Source organism: Brachionichthys hirsutus, chromosome 7 (assembly GCF_040956055.1).
Source record: "Brachionichthys hirsutus isolate HB-005 chromosome 7, CSIRO-AGI_Bhir_v1, whole genome shotgun sequence".
NCBI classification, from domain to species: domain Eukaryota; kingdom Metazoa; phylum Chordata; class Actinopteri; order Lophiiformes; family Brachionichthyidae; genus Brachionichthys; species Brachionichthys hirsutus.
The window spans coordinates 2,959,383-2,987,317 of NC_090903.1; the positions used below are offsets into that span (position 1 = coordinate 2,959,383).

A 27,935-nucleotide genomic window follows, 5' to 3' on the forward strand; every position below is an offset into this window, starting at 1 on the left:
TCCTCCTCCTCCTCCTTACAGACATGTTGCTGTGGACAATCTGGAGGACAGATTGAAGGAATTGGACGCTGCTGTGATGAAACAAACATGCGAGGACAAACATACATACTTATTCTGTGTGATTTCATTCCGGGTCTCCAGGTGATATCTCGCAGTCTTCGCTGATGATCGATCTTCACTCAGTTTTGTTCACTCGTTTCTTTACAGGCAATCGTTGGTCGCTTTTTAAAAAGGCATCCTGTTCAGCTGAAATACCTGCAGACGAAACAAAGTGATTTCCTGTTATCTTCTGCTACAGCTGATTGTACCGTTAATTTTAATCAATGGAAATGGAGAATTGCCTCCCTTTATTCCTCTAGAAACTACAAATATCAGAAAATAGGATTCTATATTCTAATCCTATATTCTAATCCTATCAGAATATAGGATTCTGAACAATTAAAACTCTACATTATTATTTTCTGGCACTTTACTCGTGAAATTGAATTATACTACCATTTATCTCGATGCTTTTATTTTGTGGGACACCGGAAATTAATATATACATGTGTCAAGGGTGTTCTGTAACCGCGATGCCCTCTTGTGGACATAGCAGGTAACTACAAATACATTGATGTGAAGTTAGACGCAACTTCCGGTTACGGCTTTCGAAATATATATTTTTCTTTTTATCAACGGGACGTCCTCGCTACATGCGGATTAAAAAGTCTGTAAACAATATATGCAATATAACCGGAAAATACGAAACACATAAACCGCTGACATCATCACTGTCTTTTAAACCTATTATGTTGATGATTACTTTAGTAATAATCTGTTGTATAAATATAACAAAGAAATCTCAGAGCCTAAAAGTAGAATTTGTTCCTGAAAGGCCAAAATAGGAAGTAAATGGTCCAGATAATTAGTTCATGCAGAGTTTCCCCGTTTTACTTTAATATTTACATCTTGACTTTATATTTGTAGGAAATTGTTTTTGCATTTTGCCTCAATGGTTCATGACACAAAAACTTGTGTTGACTAAATCTCCTAATGAGAGCAGAATGAACAGAAACCATGAACTGATTTGTGTTGTACTCAAATAACGAGGCGAAGCACACGTTTAACCACTTTATATCAAACCACTGGAGCAAAACGGAACAGCGGAACTCGAGGGGATCACCGATCAATGGAACATTCGACATGCGCAGTCGACCTTACAGCTAACTACGGCAGGTCTGGAGGGTCAGTTAGAATGTACATTGCGGTAACATTAATACTAATAATTTAAAGATAATCTGCCATAGCGCATCAACATATATCACACACTTAAATACTACATTAACTAAATGTTACGGCGGCAGTCTTTCTGCCTCTGCGTTGTGTTGCTGTGATGCATCTCAACATAAACCGCACGTTAGCATTAGCATTTGAAGATAAGCGGAGCCTTAGCTTCCCGTCTAGCGATTAGCTATTTATGCTAGCGGAAATTATTAGCATGAAACTCGCCAAACATTCAAACCACAAAGAAAATAAATGACTAGCATGCTAGCGGAGCTAACTAGCATTAAAGTCTCTGAACATCAGGATCACACGGAGAACTCCCAACCAGCACCCTCCAGCCATCCTGCTCACTCAGAATAATTTATTTAAAGCATTGAAAGAGAGAAAAGTGTCCCCAAAGGGAGCCGTTCAATGTTTAGGCCCTTTAGCAGAATTTAAAAGCATTTTTGTCATCCATATTAAAGAAAAAAGTACATTCTTAAAAACAATTCAGGAACACATTTATGCAAAAATAATCTTCAATAAACGTGATCTTAAATTAGCGGCGAAATTCGGCGCTTCATTTGCATATTGAATAACTAATTATCGATCGTTACCGGATCGTTCCGACCTACCTTCATCAGAAACGCAGACAGGCGTCAACGCAGAACGAACTGGTCCGTTGTGAAGAACGGAAGAACGGAACGTTACTTTCCCCAAGGACCCCTTAGCTGCCCAAGGTGCCTGATGTAAAAACACTAAATTCAGCAGTGGACAGTTCCGGTACAAAACACGCCGTCAGAATAAGGAATTTACCACAATAACCTTTTGGTAATTTCAGAGAAATCGGTAAATTTGACTGATAATGTCAGACATTCCAAAACGCTTTGGAATGTTTGCAGTCATAAAATAAATGTGTGAATTGCAAATGGAGCAAACATTTTCAGCAAAGCTGTTCTGCCCTTTGTAGGTTCAGCAACGTAGTATAACAGCGGTTCTTACCCTTGTTGGAGGTACCGAACCCACCAGTTCCATATGCGCATTCACCGAACCCTTCTTTAGTGAAATAAATATATGTTTTTATTCACATTCAAGAGATAGCTATAAGATTTTTTAATGGTGCACAAAATGAACCGTGCATGAACATCACCTTCTTCAAAGAACAAAACCAACACAGTGCATGAACTCACTAGAAACTACAAACCGGCCAATCAGAGTGATTCTGCTGCTGCCTTTGAGAGTTCAGATGCGTGGCTTCACCTTGGTGCCGCTCTCATGTCATGTTCACAGCAAAGTCTGTTCCTTTTCTTTGTTTTTATGTCCAGCATCCTCAAAGGATTGCTCACAAAGATATGTTGTAACAAATGGTATTAAACATTCCAGTGTTTCTTAGCAATAACAATTCCCCATCTCCATGTAGCTTCAAAAAGTCTTCCTTCGTTTTTGCCGGTGTGAGACTAGAGCTGCTCAACTTGGCATTGAAGTCATGCAGATTCTCCCCCTGGAAAGCTTATTGTATTTAGTGTTTTTGTTTGTTCTGTATTGACTTGTCATGCAACATCCTCCTGGGACCCAGCCCGCCAGTTAGCATGTCCTCTGTAATGGACAAATGTCCACTACAGAGGACATGCTAACTGGCTGAGAGCTCACATTTGTGAAGTCACATTTTGGATCAGACTCATGCAAGGCAGCAAATCACTCTGACATACCGAGGACATTGTGCTAGAATGTTCACTGCTGCTTTCATCTGTAGTAAATGTACAGAAACATGATGCACTTGTGTGTTTGGGGGGACAGAAAACAGCAGAGATGCAGTACAGGATTGTGAAAGTGACTCATGATTTAGTGAGATACGTAAATTGCAGATGCTTGGTTGATTTGCTTATTGATTGTAAATAAAACCGTCATCAAACACTTTTCAAATTCTAAAGTGGAGGAACAAATATATGTAAAGCATTTAAGAGAAGAGACGTCTCCTTTATTTCCCTTTTAAATATTGTCCACGATGTTTATATGAATCCACGTGACTCATCAGTCTGACATTCTTTGTCACTTGTCGTGCCAGCTGTTGAATTGAAGGTCAAATCAGACACAATAGCTACAAGGAAGTGTGATGCTGCTTTCAAAATAAAAGCATAATAAAACCAAAGGAATGAATTCGCCCACTCTGTTTCATTCTATGTAAATACAATATTTGTCGTGTTTCTCTGTATTGTGTAGACATTTATTTATTTTAATGTACATTGTACATGTATTTTAATCTATGTCAACCTGGAAATTGTCATGGCTGTGCCGCTCTCCACGCCCACTTCCCCGCCTCCACATCTCCGCTCTGCCATCAGCTGATTCCTGACTCCTGTGCTCCCTTCACCAGCTGCAACGCATCACCCATCAGCCCAGAGAACAGAACCCTGCCAGATTGTAGTGTCATGTTTGTACTCTTTCCAGCAACCTTCCAGCGCCTTCCTCCCCGTGTACCGACCTTGCCTGACCCCGGAACCCCATCTGCTCGCCTCCCGCCTCCGACCTGTCTGCCTGACCTGCCTGACCACCCGGTGTTTGACCTTTGCCTGCCCCTAACCTGCTCTGTCTGCTACTCTGGACTGACCCCCTGGTAATGACCAATAAATCTGTTTTTGAACTCCCGCTCAAACCGCCTTGCATTTGGGTTCCTACCTGCCTTAGGCCTGACAGAAATGTAGGCATTGATATATGTTTTTTCTTCGTGATGTCACTTAATTTACATAAAACCCAATCAAATAAAATCTATAAAAGACACTTTATTGATCCAGAAAGAAACTGGCAGTCTTGGAATAAATTGCAAACGTTATATTTCAATTTATTGTGTCCAAACTGCATAATTAGCTGTCTTAATTTGATATTTCAAACGGTTATTTGTCACGTGAAACCGAACGTAAGTAACTCTCCTTTTGCCCAGCAGGGGGCTGAGAAGGGTCGAGCTGGATGTTTGCTGAAGCTGTTGGGATTGATACCAACACTTCCGGTCTTTGCATTAAATGAACCCAAATTTATTTGATGCAAAGACTGGAAGTCTTGTTAAGAAGATAAATATATGTTTATGCTAATATCTGCTGTTTGCAATATATCAATGTCAAATAATGATTTAAATGGTGACGACTTTGGGGACGTTGGACTGTTGGACAACTGAAATCCTGGACACGTCCTCACTGGAAGTAAAGCCTTCGTGTCAATTCAGGATGTTATCTCCTCTGCCATAGTTAAACAAAATATGCTGTTAATCATCGTTTTCTTTTGGGTGGGGGCTCAACCTTTATTTAAAGTTATTGAAAATACTTCTGACAGAGTGATAAACTAGTTACTAAGAGCGTAACGTAAGCTACGACGTAGGCAGGAAGAAACCCAGACGTGATGACGTTATTATTAAATACAATGTTCCAGTGGCGGGCGGTCAGGGCCTGCAAGGCCTTCTCTGCTTGCCTAACATAACCAGAAATCAAGAATACATGATCATATTTATGATAAAATCAATTTAATTTTATGTATATATATATATATTCTTCACATTCATGTCATATTATATTCCAGTGATGTATTTTTAGGTGAGAGTTTTTTCCAATCAGAGTTCAGCTAGCTTGTGTTGCCAGGCGGATTTCATAGTACCAGTGGCAAGTACTATCCGTCCGAGACCTTCAGAATCAGCGCTGCTTGCCGTCTGTGTTGTGTAAGTGAACGGGCTCGTAGAGCTGAGTTGATAGACAGTTGCGATAGCCAATCAGATCACGAGTTAGTGAAACAGGTCCTTCCTGCTTGCCTCACGTTACAAGTCAATAACGCATCCTGTGATCGGCTCTTAGAGTTGATAGACAGTTGCGATATCCAATCAGATCACGAGTTGGTGAAAGTAAGGCCTTCCTGCCTGTGATTGGATACTCCGTGTGAGAGGGCAGCGCTATGCATATTGCGTCATCAACTCATGCACATCGGTACGGCGCGACCGTCCGAACCACAACTATTCCTGCGTTTTTAACCCACAATGGCCGAAGGAGGTGAAAGTGTGGATTTGGTTGTGGATATTCTTGAAAGGCCATTTTCAAGACGGACTTTTACAGAGAAGCTAGCTCTCGTGAGCCGACGTCATCCAAGCTAGCTAGCTAGCTAACCTGTCCCAGGTGGGGAAAGCATTTGTACGCCACTTCCAGGCTTCAAACTTTTGGCTTACAGCTTCCGAGAGTCGCAGCAAATTGTTCTGCTGGGAATGCCTTTTGTTTGCAAGGGATCGATTTAATGTTTGGAGCAACACTGGATTTAGGAACTTTAAGAAAGGAGAATGGATTTTGTTTTCAAATATCTGTTTTGGGGGACAGCTGTTTTGGTGAGTACCAACATTTTATTTATTTAACATGATGATGAAATAAAATCACAGATATACTGTAAATGCAATGTGTGTAAATAATGTGGCCGCCGGTGCAGCTGTGTGATTGTAGTGGAAGTACACAACAAGACAAATGTGGCCGTTTTGTTGCGGTCTTTCTTATATTAAACTGCAATTTTGCAATTTAAAGCTTGCCTATATTCATGGTGGACTTTAAAATGTTTTGGACAAATAATGTTAAATTCCCTTTTATTTATAACTTTGATAGTACCACGTATAGTGATAAGTTTTAATTGCTGATGCAGTTTATTGATTTTTAAATGCTCTGGAAAAAATATCCCGTGTTGTACACGATTGAGGTGATGCAACACCCGGTAGTGCGTAAGTGTGTGTTTGTACATTATTTCTTATGCAGTGGTGTCATAAATGATGGTATTATGAGGGGTATTTATTCAAGTCGGACTAAGTAGGACTTCACTGAAGGCCTAGGTGTAAAATGCACCGCCCGCCACTGCATATATAGAATAAAAAAGTGAGTAATAATTCAATTCAATTCAGTTTTATTTCTATAGCGCCAGATCACAACATAAAGTCATCTCAAGGCACTTTACAGGATTAGCAGGGAAAGACCTGCAGGGAAACACAGAACCCAACTTGACCCACAAGAGCAACGGAGGCAAGGAAAAACTTCCCTTTAACGGGCAGAAACCTTGGACAGAACCTAGGCTCATGGTGGACGGCCATCTGTCTGGCCGGCTGGGTTGAGAGAGAGAGAGAGAGAGAGAGAGAGAATGGCAGCTCGGAGACGAGTCAAGGAGATGGATAGGGAAGTGATAGCGAGACAGAGCAGGAGCAGACAAAGTAAAACGAAAATAAATTAAACGAAAATAAATTGAGAAAGTGATAAGGAAATAAAAAAATAAAAATTGACAGTTGGCATCGGGGGGGGGGGGGCAGACAGGTGCATGGAGGAAGAGGATCTCAGGGTGCGGGAAGGAGAGGGAACACTAAGGAGGTTGGACAGATATGGGGGGGGGGGGGGTTGTGGATGGTCTTGAGAGTTAACAGAAGGCGAAGACGATTGATGTTTCCAAGATGGAAATAGGCAGGAAGTGGGCTGCTCTCTCTCTCTCGCTCTCTCTCTTCATCTTCTTCTTCACTGGTCTTCTCTCTCTCTATGGTGGAAATAAACAAATAGTATCAAGTACTTTTAATGATACTCTCTATATTATAAACAAATAGCATAAAATATTCAAACATTTTTGAAAATAAAAGCTAGCACAGTGTTTTAACGATACACTATTTATCATAAACAAGCAGAATACCATCTTTTAATGATACACTATTCATTATTAACAGCAATAATATATCTATGATCATTCTATGAAGTGATAAAGTCAAATATGGAAACATACGTAACATTAGCACCGAGCTAATTGTTTTTTATTCCTATTTGTGTTGAGTAAATACCTTCGGTTGTATATATGTGTTGTATTCATGAATGTATCAGAAAGACATAAAACCAAGTCTGACACAGAATTTTGTTTTATATTCTGAATTCCATTTTTCCAGATATTAAAACATCACAACCGACCTGAAGAAGTCGGTGCTTGTCAACCTTCATCCAGCAGTGGAACGGCCGATGGGAACCTGCGGGATGAGAAACCACAAAGACTCCAGGGAAGAAGTCGTGTTAGTGAGAAGAACTAGTGAAACATTCATGTGTGGAGAGGAAGAGGAAGAGGAAGAGGAAGAGGAGCCCAGTGCAACATGGGAAGTCCCCTCGCTAACAACTAGCCTAGCCTTATTAATAAGCTTTATCAAAACCCAACCAGCTATCCAACCAACCAAACAACCAACAACCAACCAAATGACCAATGACAAGCAGCCAACCAACGAATCAACCAGTAATTTAAGCAAAGTAACAACCAGCCAGCCAGAAACAGATAACCAAACTACCAAAACACTGCTAACCAACTAGCTAGCCTGTGTATTAGCCAAATGACCAGCAACCAGTCGAACAACTCAACAGCCAACCAAAAATACCAACAAACCAGCCACACAACCAAACAACCAGCCAGTCATCCAATGAACAAGCAGCAAACCAACCAACCCACCAGCCAGCTAACTAACCAAATTACCAACCAGTCAAACAACTCAAACACCAACCAAAACGTCACCAACCAAAAATACCAACAAACCAGCCACCCAACCATACAACCAGTCATCAAAACCAGGCCTTCAGCACACCAGCAGCGACTCCACTTCCTGAGGGTGCTCAGGAGGAACCATGCACCTGGAGGAGAAGCTGCTGGTGGCCTTCTACAGAGCCCCCTGGAGAGCATCCTGGGTACTGCATCACGGTGTGGTACGCCGGGTGCACAGCAGCGGAGAGGAAAACTCTGCAGAGAGTGATCAACACAGCCCAGAAGATCACCGGCTGCTCTCTGCCCCCCCTGGACTGTATCGCCGGCTCTCGCTACCTCAGCAGAGCTACAAACATTGTCAGAGACTCCTCCCACCCTGGACACAACTTGTTCAACCTGTTGCCCTCCGGACGGCGCTACAGGTTGCACAAGAGCAGGACCAACAGACTCAGGGACAGTTTTTTCCCGAGAGCCATCAGCGCTCTGAACACCAATCAGGATTAAACACACACCTACTCACTATGTGCAATAACAAATGTATGCTATTAACATATGCTAAATACTGGTCAATCTCTCCGCATGCACTGTTCACTTTAAACTTTAAATTATCCTGCAAGTACTTGAATGTTCCGTTATTATTTGCATTTTATGTTGTTATTAGACACCAGACGGAGCTGCACGCCTAATCTCATTGTGTAGCTACTATGCCATGACAATAAAGGCTTTCTATTCTACCAACCAAAAATCCAGCCACCCACCCAATGAACAATCAGCAAACCAAACAACCAGCCAGCTAACTAACCAAATGACCAACAACCAGTCAAGCAACTCAACAGCCAACCAAAATGTCACCAACCAAAAATACCAACAAACCAGCCACACAACCAAACTACCAGCCTTGAAAACCAGGCCTTCAGCAGACCAACCAAAATGTCACCAACCAAAAATACCAACAAACCAGCCACACAACCAAACAACCAGTCATCAATACCAGGCCTTCAGCAGACCAACCAAAAAGCCACCCAGCCATCCAATGAACAAGCAGCAAACCAACCAGCCAGCCAGCTAACTAACTAATCAAATGACCAACAACCAGTCAAGCAACTCAACAGCCAACCAAAATGTCACCAACCAAAAATACCAACAAACCAGCCACACAACCAAACTACCAGCCTTGAAAACCAGGCCTTCAGCAGACCAACCAAAATGTCACCAACCAAAAATACCAACAAACCAGCCACACAACCAAACAACCAGTCATCAATACCAGGCCTTCAGCAGACCAACCAAAAAGCCACCCAGCCATCCAATGAACAAGCAGCAAACCAACCAGCCAGCCAGCTAACTAACTAATCAAATGACCAACAACCAGTCAAGCAACTCAACAGCCAACCAAAATGTCACCAACCAAAAATACCAACAAACCAGCCACACAACCAAACTACCAGCCTTGAAAACCAGGCCTTCAGCAGACCAACCAAAAAGCCACCCAGTCATCCAATGAACAAGCAGCAAACCAACCAGCCAGCCAGCTAACTAACCAAAAATACCAAGAAACCAGCCACACAACCAAACAACCAGTCATCAAAACCACCAGTTAATCAATCAAGCCAAAAATCCATCCAACCAAAGAAGCAGAGGAGGAGAAGCTAAAGAAAGGAAGACAGGGAGATTCAGGGAGAGAGACAGGAGGTGTGTGGGGAAGGAGATCTTAATGGTGGAGCAAAATCACAAATCAGAATAAATGAAATAAAATCTATTTTATGTCTTTGGAGGAGGTTAAACTTTAGGAGCTCTCCTTCCTCCCCCAACACCACGCTGCCTGTTCCTCTCCTTGAGGATGGCCCGTATGTTTCTGATCCACTTTGGTACCGGGACAGTTGTCCCAGCACGTCTGGTGGAGGACAGAGGAGGTGCAGGCCGCTTGAGGGAAACGGAGGAGGGAGCGTTTGAGGAGGAGGTGGAGCGAGCTAAAGGAAGAGTAGCTTGAGGAAGGGGCAGAGGGAAGGGCAGGGGGGGAGATGTGAGGACTAGGAGGAGACTCAGTAGGAGAGCAGCGGGGGGACCTGATGGGTTCCTCCGGTGCCGGGACCCTCCTCATTTTCGTGGCGTTCAGTGAAAGGTTATTCACCGAGCACCACGCCACCAGTTTACCAACCTCATCTCTGTACGCCGACTCGTCCCCGCCCGAGATGAGCCCGACCACAGTGGTGTCATCAGCGAACTTGATGATGGCGTTGGAGGGATGGGTTGGCGTGCAGTCGTAGGTGTACAGCGAGTACAGGAGCGGACTCAGTACACATCCTTGAGGGGAGCCGGTGTTGAGTGTGACGGTGGGGGAGAGGTGGGAGCCGAGTCTGACCCTCTGTGTGCGGTCAGACAGGAAGTCCTTAATCCAGGTGCAGATGGAGGTGGAGAGTCCAAGGTGGGAGAGTTTAACCGTTAAAATGTCCGGTATTATTGTGTTGAACGCCGAACTGTAATCCAATAAAAGCATCCTCACGTAGTGCCCCCGGTGGTCCAGGTGACTCAGTGCAGTGTGAAGCGCTGTGGCGATGGCATCATCAGTGGAGCGGTTTGCTCTGTCGGCGAATTGGTGGGGGTCTAGAGTGGGGGGGTGCGTCTTTGATGTGGTTGACGATCAGCCTCTCGAAGCACTTCATGATCACAGGCGTGAGCAACAGGCCTGTGATCATTCAGGCTGTCGATGGCCGACTTCAAAGGGAATTCTCTCTGTCAGACGGAGGGAAAGGAGGCCCCTTCAAGTAACTCTGGTGCGGTGAAGGCTCGCAGGTCCTGCTGGGTCACATCCTCGTCAGCGAAGGAGATGTTTCCAGAGGGCATGAGCAGGAGGGACCAGGAGGAGATGATGAAGACCGTGGCTCTGTGATCTGGAGGAGGAGCCAGAGATACGGTCAGCCATCGTTTCTCACGCACACACACACACACACACACACACATAATGTGTTTTCCTCTCCACACAAGCATGAACGTTTCTCCGAGCGCTTCCAGCCTGAAGGCAGCAGCAGCAGAACACGTCCCACCGCTGTCATGTTTCCTGCTAACGGGAAACTGAAGACGACTGAAGTAAACAACAAACACATGTGGCTTTCTCAGCTCGCAAGAAAACAACTGTTGAAGCACGGACGCCAAAAGGAATGGCTGCAAAGCAGAATTCCCTTTTTCCATCGCTGTGGCCGGGGGGGGGAACATTTAAAAATAACATACAAAGGAATGTTTGAGCAGCGCTACAACATTCTTCTCTTTTACGGATCCTCCAGGAGCAGAGAGGGACAGAGGAACTGGATTTCAGGCACCAAATATCTGCTTGCAAATGCTGGAATTAACAAAGTAAATGTATGTTTCCTATTTAAAAGTCACGCCCCCGTTTGGAGGTGACCAGGCGTGTCCCGGACGGGCCTTCAGCTTCGGATGAGCAGTAGTCTCGCCAACCTGATGATGTAAGCAGAATCCACAGAAGGGCGTCAAGACACTGGCTTTAATTTGATTCTTAATATCATGAGGAGGAATTCACACGTTGCTTGTTCAAACAAATCATTCCTGTACAAACAGCCGCAACCACAGGAGCTGCACGCCGGACGGAGACGCTGGCGGTAGGAAGACAAGAAAACTTCTCGCTCATCTGTCTTGGGATTGCTCTTGAGGTGGTTAATGCCATTCTTTGCTGGGGCAACAGGGGTGTTGAGGTTAGTGGGATAGATGATGTAGGATTCTGGGAACCAGTTACTGGAGTCAGACAGCTCTGGGCTGGTTTTGATCAGCCTGATGGTAAAGGAAGGAGATATGCAACACCCATTTAAACAATTCATCTGTGGAAGGACATCAGTAAATGATGCACAGACAAGAAAATGTGCAGATTTTCTCTTAAAAACTAATAAATATTCACTTGACCAGCGACGCCTTTCTGCAGAGCTTGTCTGCTCCTCTGTAGTAATTCACCAGCTGCACCAGTCCCGGCTTGTGACCTGTAAAGCATTAAAGTTAAAGTTAACTTAAAATAAAATATAGATAGTTATTTAACAGCATGCTATGGAGTAGTTACATTTATTTTACATCAAATTAAATTACATTTAGTTACATTTTCACTGTGTTCCGGTTACAACTGGCCCTTCGAGGGCGACCATAATGCTGACGTGGCCCTCGGAGAAAATGACTTTGACCCCCCTGATCTCCACCAACATGAGATTTTCCTATCAGGAGGATGAGCAGCGCTTACCGAGGCGTCCGTAGGGCAGTCTGTTCCGCTCACCGAGCATCAGGTTAAACCGGGGATTGTCTCTTTTCAGCTTCTTCCACTGCCCGGTGGAGAGCAGGAGTTTGGAAACTTCTGCATAAACGGTGCTGTTGTCGTCCCGGGTCACGAAGGTGTATATCGGGGAACTCATGCTGCGTTGACTTCGATGGGACGTTTAGCCCCTTCAGCTAACAAGCTACGTGGGAAGCAGAGCAAATCATATCCAGACCATCCGAATTTGAACTGCTCGGCTGAGACACTCGTCTTACAGGTTTATATGTCGTCTGAATGATTCAGGGAATCATTATCAGGCTGCTGACTCAGCCCAGCCAGAGTGCTGTCAAGTTCCACTCAGGCATTTGGTGTCACTAGTACATGATTGTATTATAGTACTACTGTGTTTATTTGTCTAAATGATGTGTGCTGCTTTGTTTGGACCATTGTGTCTGTAATAAAGATTTGATGGATTGAATTCAGAAGTTTATAATTAAAAACAAATAAAATTATTTTCTTTGCCTTCTGAAAAAGCAAAATACAAGATGTTCCCATTTTAAGGAGAAGTTCTTGTAAAGTTCATGAATGATAAAGCTGCTGAGGTCTTTCCAGAATGATGTAGAATATGTGCAGATCCAGAAGAGGTGCTGAACGCTCTCAGGATGGTTTTCACAGAAAGAACAATTCACACGAATGTCTCTTCTGAATCTTTTCATGTCGTGGTTGGCAGGGTAATATTTACAAATAATTTTAAAATAATTCTTTCACTGTATTTGTAACAGAAACTTATTGGGAATTGTCCATACTTTTTTACAATAAATATCATTTACAAAAGAATTCCAGTATGAAACGACGTGTGGAACAGATTATACCTTCTTTTTGAAATAAAGAGCGTATATTCCTATTGCTATTTTTAGAATGAGTAAAACAGATTTTTCCTACTACTGTTTCTACAGAATTGAGGAGAGGAACAGGCAGTACATTAAAATAAACACTTCTGACTAAAATTGTTACACCCCGGTAAAGCATCAAATACTATTGAAATATTCTTTAGGTGTGGCTGGAAATGTATATTCAGATTTAAAAAATCAGAATATGACACAAGTTGTCCATTCCAATTAAAAAGTTGAATATTGAGTCGAATCTGTTTCTCAACCCAATTAGAAAAGTATAATTATTTATTTTTGTACAGTATGTCCCAATTATTCCATATCATATATTTATGGGGAGCAAATTGTGCTTATATATTCGGGACCAAGCCAATAAAACTTGTTTATGAAAGGAGAGTTTTTCCTTGAAGTTTGTCTACATTGTAGTTGCAGCCTAATATAAAATTCAAACGACCAAACCTAGAAAAAATATTGTTGGGATTAAAGTTCCACATGGAGATGTTTTTTTTTTAAATGTTTGGGCCAGTTCATTTTAAAAGTATTGTTAAGAGTAGTGAAATCTAAAACATTCAATCCACGATTTTCAGTCATTTATCATTAAATTGTTTCTAATGTACCGGTAAAGTGTTCTGTTCTTCCATAGTAAATTAAAAAGCACACAATCAATATCCTTACAGGCTTAAACGTCCTTCACTCCAAGTATATATTTCTATCCAAAAAGGCGCCATCGTCATCTCGCTGTCCGTTATAGAAGTACAGATGCGTTCCCGTTCTATTGGAAGTCGGTAATACTGAATTTTCAACAGTGTTTATTACAAACTATTTACATTGTCAACAAATACAAACTTACATGCTCAAAAGATAAACTAGTGGACAAATAAAAGCAGCACAATGGATTCAGAGTAACACAGAATAAATTGGAAATTAATGAAAAAACAAAAAAATTTTTTAAAAGCATTGAAAGACAGAAGTGTCCCCAAAGGGATCTGTTCAATTTTTAGACATTTCAGGAGAATTTCAAAGTATTTTTCTCTTCCATATTAAAGAAAAATTGAAATTTGTAATAAACAAGTGTGGGCAGATCTTCTGGAAGTTAGACTTCTGTTGGTCTAATTTAAGGCTTCTCACCTGTGTGGGTTTTCATGTGGACTGTCAATTTACCACTTTGTTTAAAATGTTTCCCACATGTTTTACAACTGTAAGGCTTCTTACCTGTGTGGGTTTTCATGTGGACTGTCAATGCACCACTTTGTCTAAAATGTTTCCCACATGTTTTACAATTATAAGGCTTCTCACCTGTGTGGGTTCTCAAGTGGACTGCCAAGTAACTACTTTGTGTAAAATGTTTCCCACATGTTTGACAACTATAAGGCTTCTCACCCGTGTGGGTTCTCATGTTTCCTGTCAAGTGAGTACTGAATTTTCAACAGTGTTTATTACAAACTATTTACATTGTCAACAAATACAAACTTACATGCTCAAAAGATAAATTAGTGGACAAATAAAAGCAGCACAATGGATTCAGAGTAACACAGAATAAATTGGAAATTAATGAAAAAGCTCATATTTTTTTTAAAAGCATTGAAAGACAGAAGTGTCCCAAAAGGGATCTGTTCAATTTTTAGACATTTCAGCAGGATTTCAAAGTATTTTCCTCTTCCATATTAAAGAAAAATTGAAATTTGTAATAAACAAGTGTGGGCAGATCTTCTGGAAGTTAGACTTCTGTTGGTGTAATTTAAGGCTTCTCACCTGTGTGGGTTCTCATGTGGATTGCCAAGTGACCACTTTGTCGAAAATGTTTCCCACATGTTTTACAATTATAAGGCTTCGCACCTGTGTGGGTTCTCATGTGGACTGTCAAGTCACCACTTTGTCTGAAATCTTTCCCACATGTTTTACAATTAAAAGGCTTCTCACCTGTGTGGGTTCTCATGTGGACTGTCAATTCACCACTTTGTCTGAAATGTTTCCCACATGTTTTACAATTATAAGGCTTCTCACCTGTGTGGGTTCTCATGTGGACTGTCAATTCACCACTTTGTCTGAAATCTTTCCCACATGTTTTACAATTATAAAGCTTCGCACCTGTGTGGGTTCTCATGTGGACTGTCAATTCACCACTTTGTCTGAAATCTTTCCCACATGTTTTACAATTAAAAGGCTTCTCACCTGTGTGGGTTCTCATGTGGCGTGTCAATTCACCACTTTGTCTGAAATCTTTCCCACATGTTTTACAATTATAAGGCTTCTCACCTGTGTGGGTTCTCATGTGGACCGTCAATTTACCACTTTCTCTAAAATGTTTCCCACATGTTTTACAATTATAAGGCTTCTCACCTGTGTGGGTTCTCATGTGGACTGTCAATTTACCACTTTCTCTAAAATGTTTCCCACATGTTTTACAATTATAAGGCTTCTCACCCGTGTGGGTTCTCATGTGTTCTATACAGTCTCTATTTCTTGTGAAAGCTTTGCTACATGTTGTGCAAACATATGGTCTCCCTTTCCTGGTCTTTTTGCTGTGGGGTTGAAGTGTGGGATCACATTCAACATCCTCTTCACCTGTTTCCTTTCTCTTATCATGGCTTCCAGATGCATGACAGCTGCTAGAGAACAGCAGCTGGTCAATGTCTGCTGCTCCTACCACAGAGCTAATAACTGGCATGAGAACTCCAGACTCTTCTGATGCTGCATCTTCATCAGCTTTCAGGAACAGAGTCTGATCTTTGCTGTGGTCTTTTTCTCCACAAGTAGGACTCAACATGAAGGTTCCAGTCTCCTGCTTCAGTCCAAGCCGCTCTCTCTCCTGACTGGTGGGGATTTCTTCCTGCTCCTCTTTCACACGTGGAGGCTCTGGCTCCTCTTTGTCCACACTGGAGTTCATCTCCTCCTTCCAGAGCTGCTGATCAGCAGGAACCTCCTCCTCCTCCTCCTTACAGACATGTTGCTGTGGACAATCTGGAGGACAGATTGAAGGAATTGGACGCTGCTGTGATGAAACAAACATGCGAGGACAAACATACATACTTATTCTGTGTGATTTCATTCCGGGTCTCCAGGTGATATCTCGCAGTCTTCGCTGATGATCGATCTTCACTCAGTTTTGTTAACTTGTTTCTTTAAAGGCAATCGTTGGTCGCTTTTTAAAAAGGCATCCTGTTCAGCTGAAATACCTGCAGACGAAACAAAGTGATTTCCTGTTATCTTCTGCTACAGCTGATTGTACCATTAATTTAAAATCAATGGAAATGGAGAATCGCCTCCCTTTATTCCTCTAGAAACTACAAATATCAGTTCAAGAACAGGAATACCAATGCAAAAATAAATGTCATGGGAAAACAGAAATATATATAAATGTATGCAATATAACCGGAAAATATGAAACACATAAACCGCTGACATCATCACTGTCTTTTAAACCTATTATATTGATGATTACTTTAGTAATCATCTGTTGTATAAATATAACAAAGAAATCTCAGAGCCCAAAAGTAGAATTTGTTCCTGAAAGGCCGAGATAGGAAGTAAATGGTCCAGATAATTAGTTCATGCAGAGTTTCCCCGTTTTACTTTAATATTTACATGTTGACTTTATATTTGTAGGAAATTGTTTTTGCATCTTGCCTCAATGGTTCATGACACAAAAACTTGTGTCGACTAAATCTCCTAATGAGAGCAGAATGAACAGAAACCATGAACTGATTTGTGTTGTACTCAAATAACGAGGCGAAGCACACGTTTAACCACTTTATATCAAACCACTGGAGCAAAACGGAACAGCGGAACTCGAGGGGATCACCGATCAATGGAACATTCGACATGCGCAGTCAACCTTACAGCTAACTACGGCAGGTCTGGAGGGTCAGTTAGAATGTACATTGCGGTAACATTAATACTAATAATTTAAAGATAATCTGCCATAGCGCATCAACATGTATCACACACTTAAATACTACATGAACTAAATGTTACGGCGGCAGTCTTTCTGCCTCTGCGTTGTGTTGCTGTGATGCATCTCAACATAAACCGCACGTTAGCATTAGCATTTTAAGATAAGCGGAGCCTTAGCTTCCCGTCTAGCGATTAGCTATTTCTGCTAGCGGAAATTATTAGCATGAAACTCGCCAAACATTCAAACCACAAAGAAAATAAATGACTAGCATGCTAGCGGAGCTAACTAGCATTAAAGTCTCTGAACATCAGGATCACACGGAGAACTCCCAACCAGCACCCTCCAGCCATCCTGCTCACTCAGAATAATTTATTTAAAGCATTGAAAGAGAGAAAAGTGTCCCCAAAGGGAGCCGTTCAATGTTTAGGCCCTTTAGCAGAATTTAAAAGCATTTTTGTCATCCATATCAAAGGAAAAAGTACATTCTTAAAAACAATTCAGGAAGACATTTATGCAAAAATAATCTTCAATAAACGTTATCTTAAATTAGCGGCGAAATTCGGCGCTTCATTTGCATATTGAATAACTAATTATCGATCGTTACCGGATCGTTCCGACCTACCTTCATCAGAAACGCAGACAGGCATCAACGCAGAACGAACTGGCCCGTTGTGAAGAACGGAAGAACGGAACGTTACTTTCCCCAAGGACCCCTTAGCTGCCCAAGGTGCCTGATGTAAAAACACTAAATTCAGCAGTGGACAGTTCCGGTACAAAACACGCCGTCAGAATAAGGAATTTACCACAATAACCTTTTGGTAATTTCAGAGAAATCGGTAAATTTGACTGATAATGTCAGACATTCCAAAATGCTTTGGAATGTTTGCAGTCATAAAATAAATGTGTGAATTGCAAATGGAGCAAACATTTTCAGCAAAGCTGTTCTGCCCTTTGTAAGTTCAGCAACGTAGTATAACAGCGGTTCTTACCCTTGTTGGAGGTACCGAACCCACCAGTTCCATATGCGCATTCACCGAACCCTTCTTTAGTGAAATAAATATATGTTTTTATTCACATTCAAGAGATAGCTATATGATTTTTTAATGGTGCACAAAATGAACCGTGCATGAACATCACCTTCTTCAAAGAACAAAACCAACACAGTGCATGAACTCACTAGAAACTACAAACCGGCCAATCAGAGTGATTCTGCTGCTGCCTTTGAGAGTTCAGATGCGTGGCTTCACCTTGGTGCCGCTCTCATGTCATGTTCACAGAAAAGTCTGTTCCTTTTCTTTATTTTTATGTCCAGCATCCTCAAAGGATTGCTCACAAAGATATGTTGTAACAAATGGTATTAAACATTCCAGTGTTTCTTAGCAATAACAATTCCCCATCTCCATGTAGCTTCAAAAAGTCTTCCTTCGTTTTTGCCGGTGTGAGACTAGAGCTGCTCAACTTGGCATTGAAGTCATGCAGATTCTCCCCCTGGAAAGCTTATTGTATTTAGTGTTTTTGTTTGTTCTGTATTGACTTGTCATGCAACATCCTCCTGGGACCCAGCCCGCCAGTTAGCATGTCCTCTGTAATGGACAAATGTCCACTACAGAGGACATGCTAACTGGCTGAGAGCTCACATTTGTGAAGTCACATTTTGGATCAGACTCATGCAAGGCAGCAAATCACTCTGACATACCGAGGACATTGTGCTAGAATGTTCACTGCTGCTTTCATCTGTAGTAAATGTACAGAAACATGATGCACTTGTGTGTTTGGGGGGACAGAAAACAGCAGAGATGCAGTACAGGATTGTGAAAGTGACTCATGATTTAGTGAGATACGTAAATTGCAGATGCTTGGTTGATTTGCTTATTGATTGTAAATAAAACCGTCATCAAACACTTTTCAAATTCTAAAGTGGAGGAACAAATATATGTAAAGCATTTAAGAGAAGAGACGTCTCCTTTATTTCCCTTTTAAATATTGTCCACGATGTTTATATTAATCCACGTGACTCATCAGTCTGACATTCTTTGTCACTTGTCGTGCCAGCTGTTGAATTGAAGGTCAAATCAGACACAATAGCTACAAGGAAGTGTGATGCTTCTTTCAAAATAAAAGCATAATAAAACCAAAGGAATGAATTTGCCCACTCTGTTTCATTTTATATAAATACAATATTTGTCGTGTTTCTCTGTATTGTGAAGACATTTATTTATTTTAATGTACATTGTACATGTATTTTAATCGATGTAAACCTGAAAATATAGGCATTGATATATGTTTTTTCTTCATGATGTAACTTAATTTAGAATAGAATAGAATAGAAAGCCTTTGTTGTCTTGGCATAGTGGCTATGCGAAGAGATTAGGAGCACTGCTCCGTCCGGTGCGTAGTACAACATAAAGTACAATAATAACAAAATGCAAGTAGGTTGAAGCAGAATAAAACGACACAAATTTAAAGTGATCAACAGTGCATGCAGTGAGATTGTCCAGTACTTTGCATAAAGAAATAGAGTACATTAGTTATTGCACATTTAGATATTGCACATAGTGAGTGTTTGTCCTGTTTAGTCCCGTTTGTCGTTCAGAGCGCTGATGGCTCTCGGGAAAAAGCTGTCTCTGAGTCTGTTGGTTCTGCTCTTGTGCAACCTGTAGCGCCGTCCGGAGGGCAACAGGTTGAACAAGGTGTGTCCGGGGTGGGAGGAGTCTCTGACAATGTTTGTAGCTCTGCTGAGGGAGCGAGAGCCGGCGATACAGTCCAGGGGGGGCAGAGAGCAGCCGGTGATCTTCTGGGCTGTGTTGATCACTCTCTGCAGGGTTTTCCTCTCCGCTGCTGTGCACCCGGCGTACCACACCGTGATGCAGTACGCCAGGATGCTCTCCAGGGGGCTCTGTAGAAGGCCACCAGCAGCTTCTCCTCCAGGTTGTTCCTCCTGAGCACCCTCAGGAAGTGGAGTCGCTGCTGGGCCTTCTTCACCACCGCCGTGGTGTTAGCAGACCAGGACAGGTCGTCGGTGATGTGGACGCCCAGGAATCTGAATGAGGGGACCCTCTCCACGCAGCCCCCCATGATGGTCGGTGGAGCCGGGTCAGCGGAGCCGGGTCTGGCCCCATGATGGTCAGGGGAGCCGGGTCTGGGCTGCGCTTCCGGAAGTCCATGATGAGTTCCTTAGTTTTCGTGGTGTTCAATGAAAGGTTATTCACCGAGCACCACGCCACCAGTTTACCAACCTCATCTCTGTACGCCGACTCGTCTCCGCCCGAGATGAGCCCGACCACAGTGGTGTCATCAGCGAACTTGATGATGGCGTTGGAGGGATGGGTTGGCGTGCAGTCGTAGGTGTACAGCTAGTACAGGAGCGGACTCAGTACACATCCTTGAGGGGAGCCGGTGTTGAGTGTGACGGTGGGGGAGAGGTGGGAGCCGAGTCTGACCCTCTGTGTGCGGTCAGACAGGAAGTCCTTAATCCAGGTGCAGATGGAGGTGGAGAGTCCAAGGTGGGAGAGTTTAACCGTTAAAATGTCCGGTATTATTGTGTTGAACGCCGAACTGTAATCCACAAAAAGCATCCTCACGTAGTGCCCCCGGTGGTCCAGGTGACTCAGTGCAGTGTGAAGCGCTGTGGCGATGGCATCATCAGTGGAGCGGTTTGCTCTGTAGGCGAATTGGTGGGGGTCCAGAGTGAGGGGGGTGCGTCTTTGATGTGGTTGACGATCAGCCTCTCGAAGCACTTCATGATCACAGGCGTGAGCAACAGGCCTGTGATCATTCAGGCTGTCGATGGCCGACTTAAAAGGGAATTCTCTCTGTCAGACGGAGGGAAAGGAGGCCCCTTCAAGTAACTCTGGTGCGGTGAAGGCTCGCAGGTCCTGCTGGGTCACATCCTCGTCAGCGAAGGAGATGTTTCCAGAGGGCATGAGCAGGAGGGACCAGGAGGAGATGATGAAGACCGTGGCTCTGTGATCTGGAGGAGGAGCCAGAGATACGGTCAGCCATCGTTTCTCACGCACACACACACACACACACACACACATAATGTGTTTTCCTCTCCACACAAGCATGAACGTTTCTCCGAGCGCTTCCAGCCTGAAGGCAGCAGCAGCAGAACACGTCCCACCGCTGTCATGTTTCCTGCTAACGGGAAACTGAAGACGACTGAAGTAAACAACAAACACATGTTGCTTTCTCAGCTCGCAAGAAAACAATTGTTGAAGCACGGACGCCAAAAGGAATGGCTGCAAAGCAGAATTCCCTTTTTCCATCGCTGTGGCCGGGGGGGGGACATTTTAAAAATAACATACAAAGGAATGTTTGAGCAGCGCTACAACATTCTTCTCTTTTACGGATCCTCCAGGAGCAGAGAGGGACAGAGGAACTGGATTTCAGGCACCAAATATCTGCTTGCAAATGCTGGAATTTACAAAGTAAATGTACGTTTCCTATTTAAAAGTCACGCCCCCGTTTGGAGGTGACCAGGCGTGTCCCGGACGGGCCTTCAGCTTCGGATGAGCAGTAGTCTCGCCAACCTGATGATGTAAGCAGAATCCACAGAAGGGCGTCAAGACACTGGCTTTAATTTGATTCTTAATATCATGAGGAGGAATTCACACGTTGCTTGTTCAAACAAATCATTCCTGTACAAACAGCCGCAACCACAGGAGCTGCACGCCGGACGGAGACGCTGGCGGCTCGGCGTCGGACGGCGGCCGCCTCTTTGCTCAGTAAATTGTACGTTGATCCCTCAGAGTGTGAGGAAAGTCCTGACATTCAGTTTCACAGAGAAACAAAGTTGGAAAAATGTCAGACTGAAATGTTTGTTCTGCTTCAGCAAAATGAAATATGGATGAATTCATTTTCAGAGCTGAGCAGAATATCTATCAAATCTGGATTCAAGCGGATGCTGTTCTGAATTCAGCCCAGTGGTGAATTCTTTACACGGCTCAGTGACTGTAACAGCTGCTTCCAACATCTGTTCTTCTAATTCTAACTGCGAGGGCCAAAAACTGCGCACACGAGGCTGCAATTGTCTCAATACAGCGACACAACTCCACATTCCCCGATGAAGGAGGATGTCTTCATCAAGATCACAGCACAATCCCATCAAATGAGTTCATCCAGAAGAGTCCGGCCTGCATGTTAGCCTTCACGGCTTCATCTCAGAAACCTTTACGTGCGCAGTCGTCTTTTGGTAAACGCGACCTTTAAGGCGTATTTTGAGGCGCACCGATGCAAGAGATTTCTTACAGCACGTTCAGATTGTTTGCAATGAAACCAGTCAAGCTGGTTCAGACAGAAATGCACACGACTAAATCTTGTTTCATAAAATAAAGAAGGATGACAATGAAAGAGAGCGAAGACAACACACATCTCATCTCACACCATTCCCCGTCTTTCCACAATTAAGCCTCTATGAGTCACCTGATATTTCATGGAGGAGCAAAGGAACTTGGCAGCCTCATCTCTCTCTGGCTTCAAGGACAAGCAGTCACAGAAACACATGATTATCACATCAGACGCAAAACCCCACAACAAACTGACATGACTGCACTGACTCAATGTTATTTCACTGACAGCAACTGATTTCAAAGCCCATGTGTGACTGAATCGCTAATATAAAGGGGACAAAACAGTCAGAAGTAGGACAACTTTGTCATCACCCATGTGGGAGATGTTTGTCTGCAAGACTTTGATTAGATTTGGTGAACAGGTGGTTCTTAGAACATGGAAGAGATGCTGAGATTCAGCGGTAAATGTGGGTGTGGATGCAGATTCAATCAGATCTGTGATGCATCGCATGCACAATTGTTAAAGGAGGTCATATTTATAGTGACATTATTTCATGTGTCAGAGAGCTAAAGTGAGCAGAACCCACAACAGAAAATGCCACCTGTGTTTCATAGGATCTGAACCTTCCGCTCCCTCACTTAAAAACCTGCGCTGTCGGCACATTTAGTGCTGGCCGTTCAAAAACAAGACGGGAACGACACGAAAAATGTGCAAGAAGAGGAAATGTGAAATGTATTCCGCATGCATTCGAATCCATTCTAAAAACGTCTCCCAACATTCCATACCTTTGTGCAAGAGTTCCTGGAGGCTCTCGGCGCTCTGGCTGAGCACTGCCCACACCTCCTCCTCCTGGAGCGGGCCTCCTCGGACCTCCAAGGCTTCTGCCAGAGACACATGCATCCTCCCTGTGCAGAAACAGAAAGGAGAAACACAGGCGAGGAAACGCATTGAGCATCTGTACGTCACAGATCACTGCCAGAGCAAGCAGGACTTCTAAATTCCATTTCATTCCTGTTCTGGTGAGATAAACATGATTGCAGGTCACCAAGACGAGATTTGTGATCAACAAACAGCGTCGTGTATCTAAGTGGTTCCGTAATCCATAAAGGACGAGGACGGCTCTTTCCTGTAAGCACCATCAAATACATAGATTTGTTACATATACCCTACATATATATATATATATATACAGTAGTCCCTCGATATAATGCGGTTCATTTTCCGCGACTTCGCTGCTTCGCAGAGTTTTTTAGTGCAATTTCCGATTATTTTTTTTGCACTTGAACGTGCCTTGAAACGGCGCAAGGACGAATGGGCGCGGTCGGAGGAACTGTCGCTATTAATCATTTCTCATGTTTTCAACCTCGTAGGTTGATCATTAAAATTAAATTCGTTATTTCTAGAAGCTATCATGTTTATTTGTTAAGCGTTTGTCTGCCTGAGTTGATCAGAGAGAACAAGGGCAGGGCTGGACGTAAGGTAGACTGGTCGAAGCTCTCTGATGATGATGTTTTGTATTACTATGGGAGAACTGATGCACTGCTGAACAAGGTATTCTTGCCATGTGATGCTGTTGTATGTTCTGATCCAAACTGTGAAGATAGGGTCCACTACAGTAATCTTTGTGTCATGTATGATGCTATAGTAGATAGCTTATGTACGGCTGGCAGCACCTTAGCTAACTACAGGTCTCACGGTAAAACAGGCAAACCAGGCTGGCACAAACATGTAGCTCCTCACCTTGCTGCAGCCAGGGACGCTCACAGAGAGTGGGTTCAGGCAGGCAGGCCCAGGCAGGGGCCTGTTCTGGACCATAGAAAACTGACTCATGCCAGGTATAAATCGGCCATCCGTTATATCACCAGGCAGGAACGACTGATGAGGGCTGACTCTTTGGCTGAGAAGCTTCTCAGCTGTAATGTAACTGGGTTCTGGAAGGAGGTGAAGTCCTTGAATCGGGGAAGTGTGGCCCTGCCGTGTTCTGTTGAGGGAGTCACTGGATCGGATAATATAGCTGAGCTGTGGAGGCAGCACTACTCTGCTATCTTTAATTGTGTTGACAGTGTCCCCTTTCAGGTAGGGAGCGTCCCTGACAGCGAGGTGGTGGGGGTCTCAGCTACTGAGGTGCGTGAAGCAATAGATAAACTGGCAGATAACAAAGCTGATGGTCCAGATAGAATCACTGCAGAGCACCTAAAGTATGCTAGCCCGAGGGTCTCTGTCCTGCTTGCGTTATGTTTTACAGGCTTATTGTCGCATGGGCTGCTGCCTGACTCCATGTTGCATGTTACACTGGTGCCAGTGATTAAGGATAAGACAGGCAAGGTGGGGAGCCTGGATAACTACCGGCCGATTGCTCTTGCTAGTGTAATTTCTAAGGTCTTAGAAAAAATCTTATTGATTCGCTTAAGTCCTTTTCTTAACACCACTGACAATCAATTTGGGTTTAAAACCAAGCATGGTACTGACATGTGTATTTATGGTCTGAAAGAAGTGATTGACATGTATAAGGCTAAAGACTCCTCTGTATTGGTGGGTTTCATCGATGCCTCTAAGGCATTTGACCGGGTGAACCATCGGAAGCTGTTCATAAAGTTGAGGGAGAGAGGTGTGCCAAACTGTCTTCTTAGAATCCTGGCATATTGGTATGCGAATCAGACTATGCAGGTTAGGTGGGGTAATGTGGTCTCACCTCCTTTTGCTGTGGGGAACGGTGTCCGCCAGGGTGGGCTCCTTTCGCCGGTGCTTTTTAATTTCTACATGCATGATCTCTCTGTGCAGCTCAACAGCTGTAATACTGGTTGTATGCTTGGTGACACCTTGATCAATCACTTTATGTATGCTGATGACCTGGCCATATTGTCACCGAGCAGTGCTGGCTTCCAGCAGCTCCTGGACATATGCACTGGCTATGGTATCAGGTTTGATGTAAAGTATAATGCCAAGAAGAGTGCCGTCATGGTCTGCAGAACCAGAGAGGATAAGGGTTTGGACTTCCCAAGATTTTATCTGTCAGGGCAAGTGCTGTCTGTCTGCAGCAGAACTAAATATCTGGGCCACATCATCAATGACCAGCTGGGAGATGATGATGACATCATCAATGACCAGCTGGGAGATGATGATGACATGTATAGACAGCGGCGGATGCTGTATGCGCAGGCCAACATGCTGAAGAAGAAATTTAGTTTTTGCTCTGAAGCGGTCAAAGTCACCCTCTTCAGGGCCTTTTGTACGCCACTCTATACTGCCCCCTTGTGGATCAAGTACAAACAGGCCAGCATGCAGAAGTTGAGGGTGGCATACAATGACTGCATGCGGATACTTCTCAGGAAGCCAAGATGGTCCAGCGCCAGTGAGATGTTCTGTGGTGCCGGGGTTAACGCCCTTAATGCTCAGCTGAGGCACCTGTCATACAGGTTTATATGTCGGCTGCATGACTCAGGGAATGACATCATCAGGACACTGACTCAGCCAAGCCTCAGTGCTGTGAAGTTTAACTCAGGTATTTGGTGTCATTGGTACCTGATGTTATTATAGGATTACTGTGTTTACTATGTAAACGTTGTATATGTTGTAAATGTTATGTGTGCTTTTTAATTGGACCATTGTGTCTGCAAATAAAGATTTGATTGATTGATTGATTGTTTAATAGCGCTCTTATTCTCTGTGTAAAAAGAGGCTTTTATTTTGTAGGAGCATAAACGTCACGTCCCTTATGGGTATCGTTTCTTCCTGTTTATACATGTAGCCGCTGCCGGTCCGCTGTGCTAAGCTATCCAATAAAGCAGCATGAGAGGCTAAAGACAGCACGAGTAGAATATTTGTCCTTTTGCACTCCAAGCGGCTCTTTCCTCGACCTGCACGCCTTAACATTATTAACAGGAAAACGTTTACTGTACGTACTATATATTTTTATTTCTCAAACAAATATTTCATTCTAAAAACAGGTTTTGATCTTTGGTTTCATTCTATAACACTGAAACAATCTATTTAGATTAATGCCTGACTGTTAAACGTGTATAAAGTGTGTGGTGAGGGGTTTTACAGCCTTAAAACATTTATGTACATGTATAATAATTAAAATAAATAAAGATCACTACATTGCGGATTTCACTTGTTGCGGGTTGTTTTTGGAACGTAACCCCCGCGGAAACTGAGGGACTACTGTACATATATAATACAAGCCTCACTTAAACACGCTCCAAGTGTTGAGCAAAACGTTTCAAACTTGCCTGATGTCAAACTTCCGATGTCCCGGCTCCAGCAGCAGGGGCTTCTCCAGGTACTTCTGGATCACGTGAACCTGTCCCTGATTATCAGTGTGCTCCACCAGCTGAGCAGCATCATGGGAGATAAACATTCCTGCACCTATTACAGTGACACCAAATCTATTAGTGTGCTCAATTTGCCATCGACAACTTTTTTCAATTCAATCCTGCAAACAAAAAAAAACAGGAGGTTCACCGTGAAAAAGTTGTCTTTTCAAAATAAAATGACTTCATGTCAGCAATTACACGTAATGTAGGGAACGACTCAGAAGAACTTGCACCGTGGACTTAAAGTCCAATATGGGTAATAGATTTCACCTTTAGCTCCAGCAGAAGACTTTGCAATCCACATGACGCCGTCCCCACTTTCTTTCTTAGAGTGGTAGGAAGACAAGAAAACTTCTCGCTCATCTGTCTTGGGATTGCTCTTGAGGTGGTTAATGCCATTCTTTGCTGGGGCAACAGGGGTGTTGAGGTTAGTGGGATAGATGATGTAGGATTCTGGGAACCAGTTACTGGAGTCAGACAGCTCTGGGCTGGTTTTGATCAGCCTGATGGTAAAGGAAGGAGATATGCAACACCCATTTAAACAATTCATCTGTGGAAGGACATCAGTAAATGATGCACAGACAAGAAAATGTGCAGATTTTCTCTTAAAAACTAATAAATATTCACTTGACCAGCGACGCCTTTCTGCAGAGTTTGTCTGCTCCTCTGTAGTAATTCACCAGCTGCACCAGTCCCCGCTCGTGACCTGTAAAGCATTAAAGTTACCGAAATACTTCACGTTACCGGCTGGAAACAAGTTTATTCAACATCACTGTAGTCAGGTTTCCTGGAGGAATATACTGTTAATTTGTTTACAAGAAAAAATAAATCACACAGGTACAATTTAAATATCTCAAACAACTGACAGTTCAAAATCCTGCCCTCACCTTTTAGGGATTTACTGCAGGCTCAAAAGTCTCCAACCTTTTCATGACAACAGAACTTGGTAGATCGCCCAAATTGCTCCTAAGACTTGTTGCAAAAGCGAAGCTTCGCCAAACAGTTTTTGGCAGCATTCCATTCCTCAGAGTAAAGCCCCCACGTTTCTAGTGCTCCTTGGTTTACATGCTGCAGCTGCCATCTTCAAATCCCAACAGAGATTTTCAATTGGATTCAAGTCGGGCCAATAGACGGGCTATTAGAAGTCATTTTATGTTCAATGTGTAAAACAAAGCACTTTTAAATAAATGACTGAGAAAGTTTAGTCAGTAAATATAATACACATGGATTAAATCATTTCATTTCCCTCAACAATAATGGGCTATGCTAAAGCACTCAATCAGGAGGATGAGCAGCGCTTACCGAGGCGTCCGTAGGGCAGTCTGTTCCGCTCACCGAGCCTCAGGTTAAACCGGGGATTGTCTCTTTTCAGCTTCTTCCATTGCCCGGTGGAGAGCAGGAGTTTGGAAACTTCTGCATAAACGGTGCTGTTGTTGTCCCGGGTCACGAAGGTGTATATCGGGGAACTCATGCTGCGTTGACTTCGATGGGACGTTCAGCCACTCCAGCTAACAAGCTACGTGGGAAGCAGAGCATATCCAGACCATCCG

At 43.3% G+C, this 27,935-nt stretch overlaps 3 protein-coding genes across 3 annotated transcripts in view; all 3 read right to left on the reverse strand.

Moving 5' to 3' along the window:
- LOC137896013 (zinc finger protein 135-like) overlaps nucleotides 1-14,278 on the reverse strand; it is a 31,649-nt gene extending 17,371 nt beyond the window's left edge. Inside the window, exon 1 of the mRNA XM_068741544.1 lies at nucleotides 14,095-14,278. Within this exon, the coding sequence (XP_068597645.1) occupies nucleotides 14,095-14,278 (184 nt within the window). The remainder of the gene's footprint in view (nucleotides 1-14,094) is intronic.
- Nucleotides 14,279-14,620: 342 nt separating this feature from the next.
- Nucleotides 14,621-19,941, reverse strand: LOC137896015 (zinc finger protein 180-like). Its single transcript, XM_068741546.1, has 2 exons — nucleotides 19,832-19,941; nucleotides 14,621-15,404 (listed from the first exon to the last, which is right to left on the reverse strand). The coding sequence occupies exons 1-2, from the start codon at nucleotides 19,939-19,941 to the stop codon at nucleotides 14,621-14,623; spliced, it is 894 nt and encodes a 297-aa protein (XP_068597647.1).
- Nucleotides 19,942-20,592: 651 nt separating this feature from the next.
- Nucleotides 20,593-27,856, reverse strand: LOC137896016 (tubulin--tyrosine ligase-like). The gene is made up of 8 exons (XM_068741547.1): nucleotides 27,688-27,856; nucleotides 27,013-27,091; nucleotides 26,656-26,888; nucleotides 26,302-26,437; nucleotides 23,932-24,158; nucleotides 23,810-23,875; nucleotides 22,855-22,974; nucleotides 20,593-20,747 (listed from the first exon to the last, which is right to left on the reverse strand). The coding sequence occupies exons 1-8, from the start codon at nucleotides 27,854-27,856 to the stop codon at nucleotides 20,593-20,595; spliced, it is 1,185 nt and encodes a 394-aa protein (XP_068597648.1).
- Nucleotides 27,857-27,935: the final 79 nt, after the last annotated feature.

What these genes read in the sequence shown, in the direction of transcription:
- LOC137896016 (XM_068741547.1), bottom strand. Translation starts at nt 27,856, where the DNA reads ATGAGTTCCCCGATATACACCTTCGTGACCCGGGACAACAACAGCACC. An exon ending in ACTGCCCTACGGACGCCTCG is followed by an intron (nt 27,092 to 27,687) that starts GTAAGCGCTGCT and finishes AATGCTTTACAG; the next exon opens with GTCACGAGCGGGGACTGGTG. An exon ending in GTCTTCTGCTGGAGCTAAAG is followed by an intron (nt 26,438 to 26,655) that starts GTGAAATCTATT and finishes TCACTGTAATAG; the next exon opens with GTGCAGGAATGTTTATCTCC.
- LOC137896015 (XM_068741546.1), bottom strand. Translation starts at nt 19,941, where the DNA reads ATGGACTTCCGGAAGCGCAGCCCAGACCCGGCTCCCCTGACCATCATG. An exon ending in TGGGGGGCTGCGTGGAGAGG is followed by an intron (nt 15,405 to 19,831) that starts GTCCCCTCATTC and finishes TCAACCCCACAG; the next exon opens with CAAAAAGACCAGGAAAGGGA.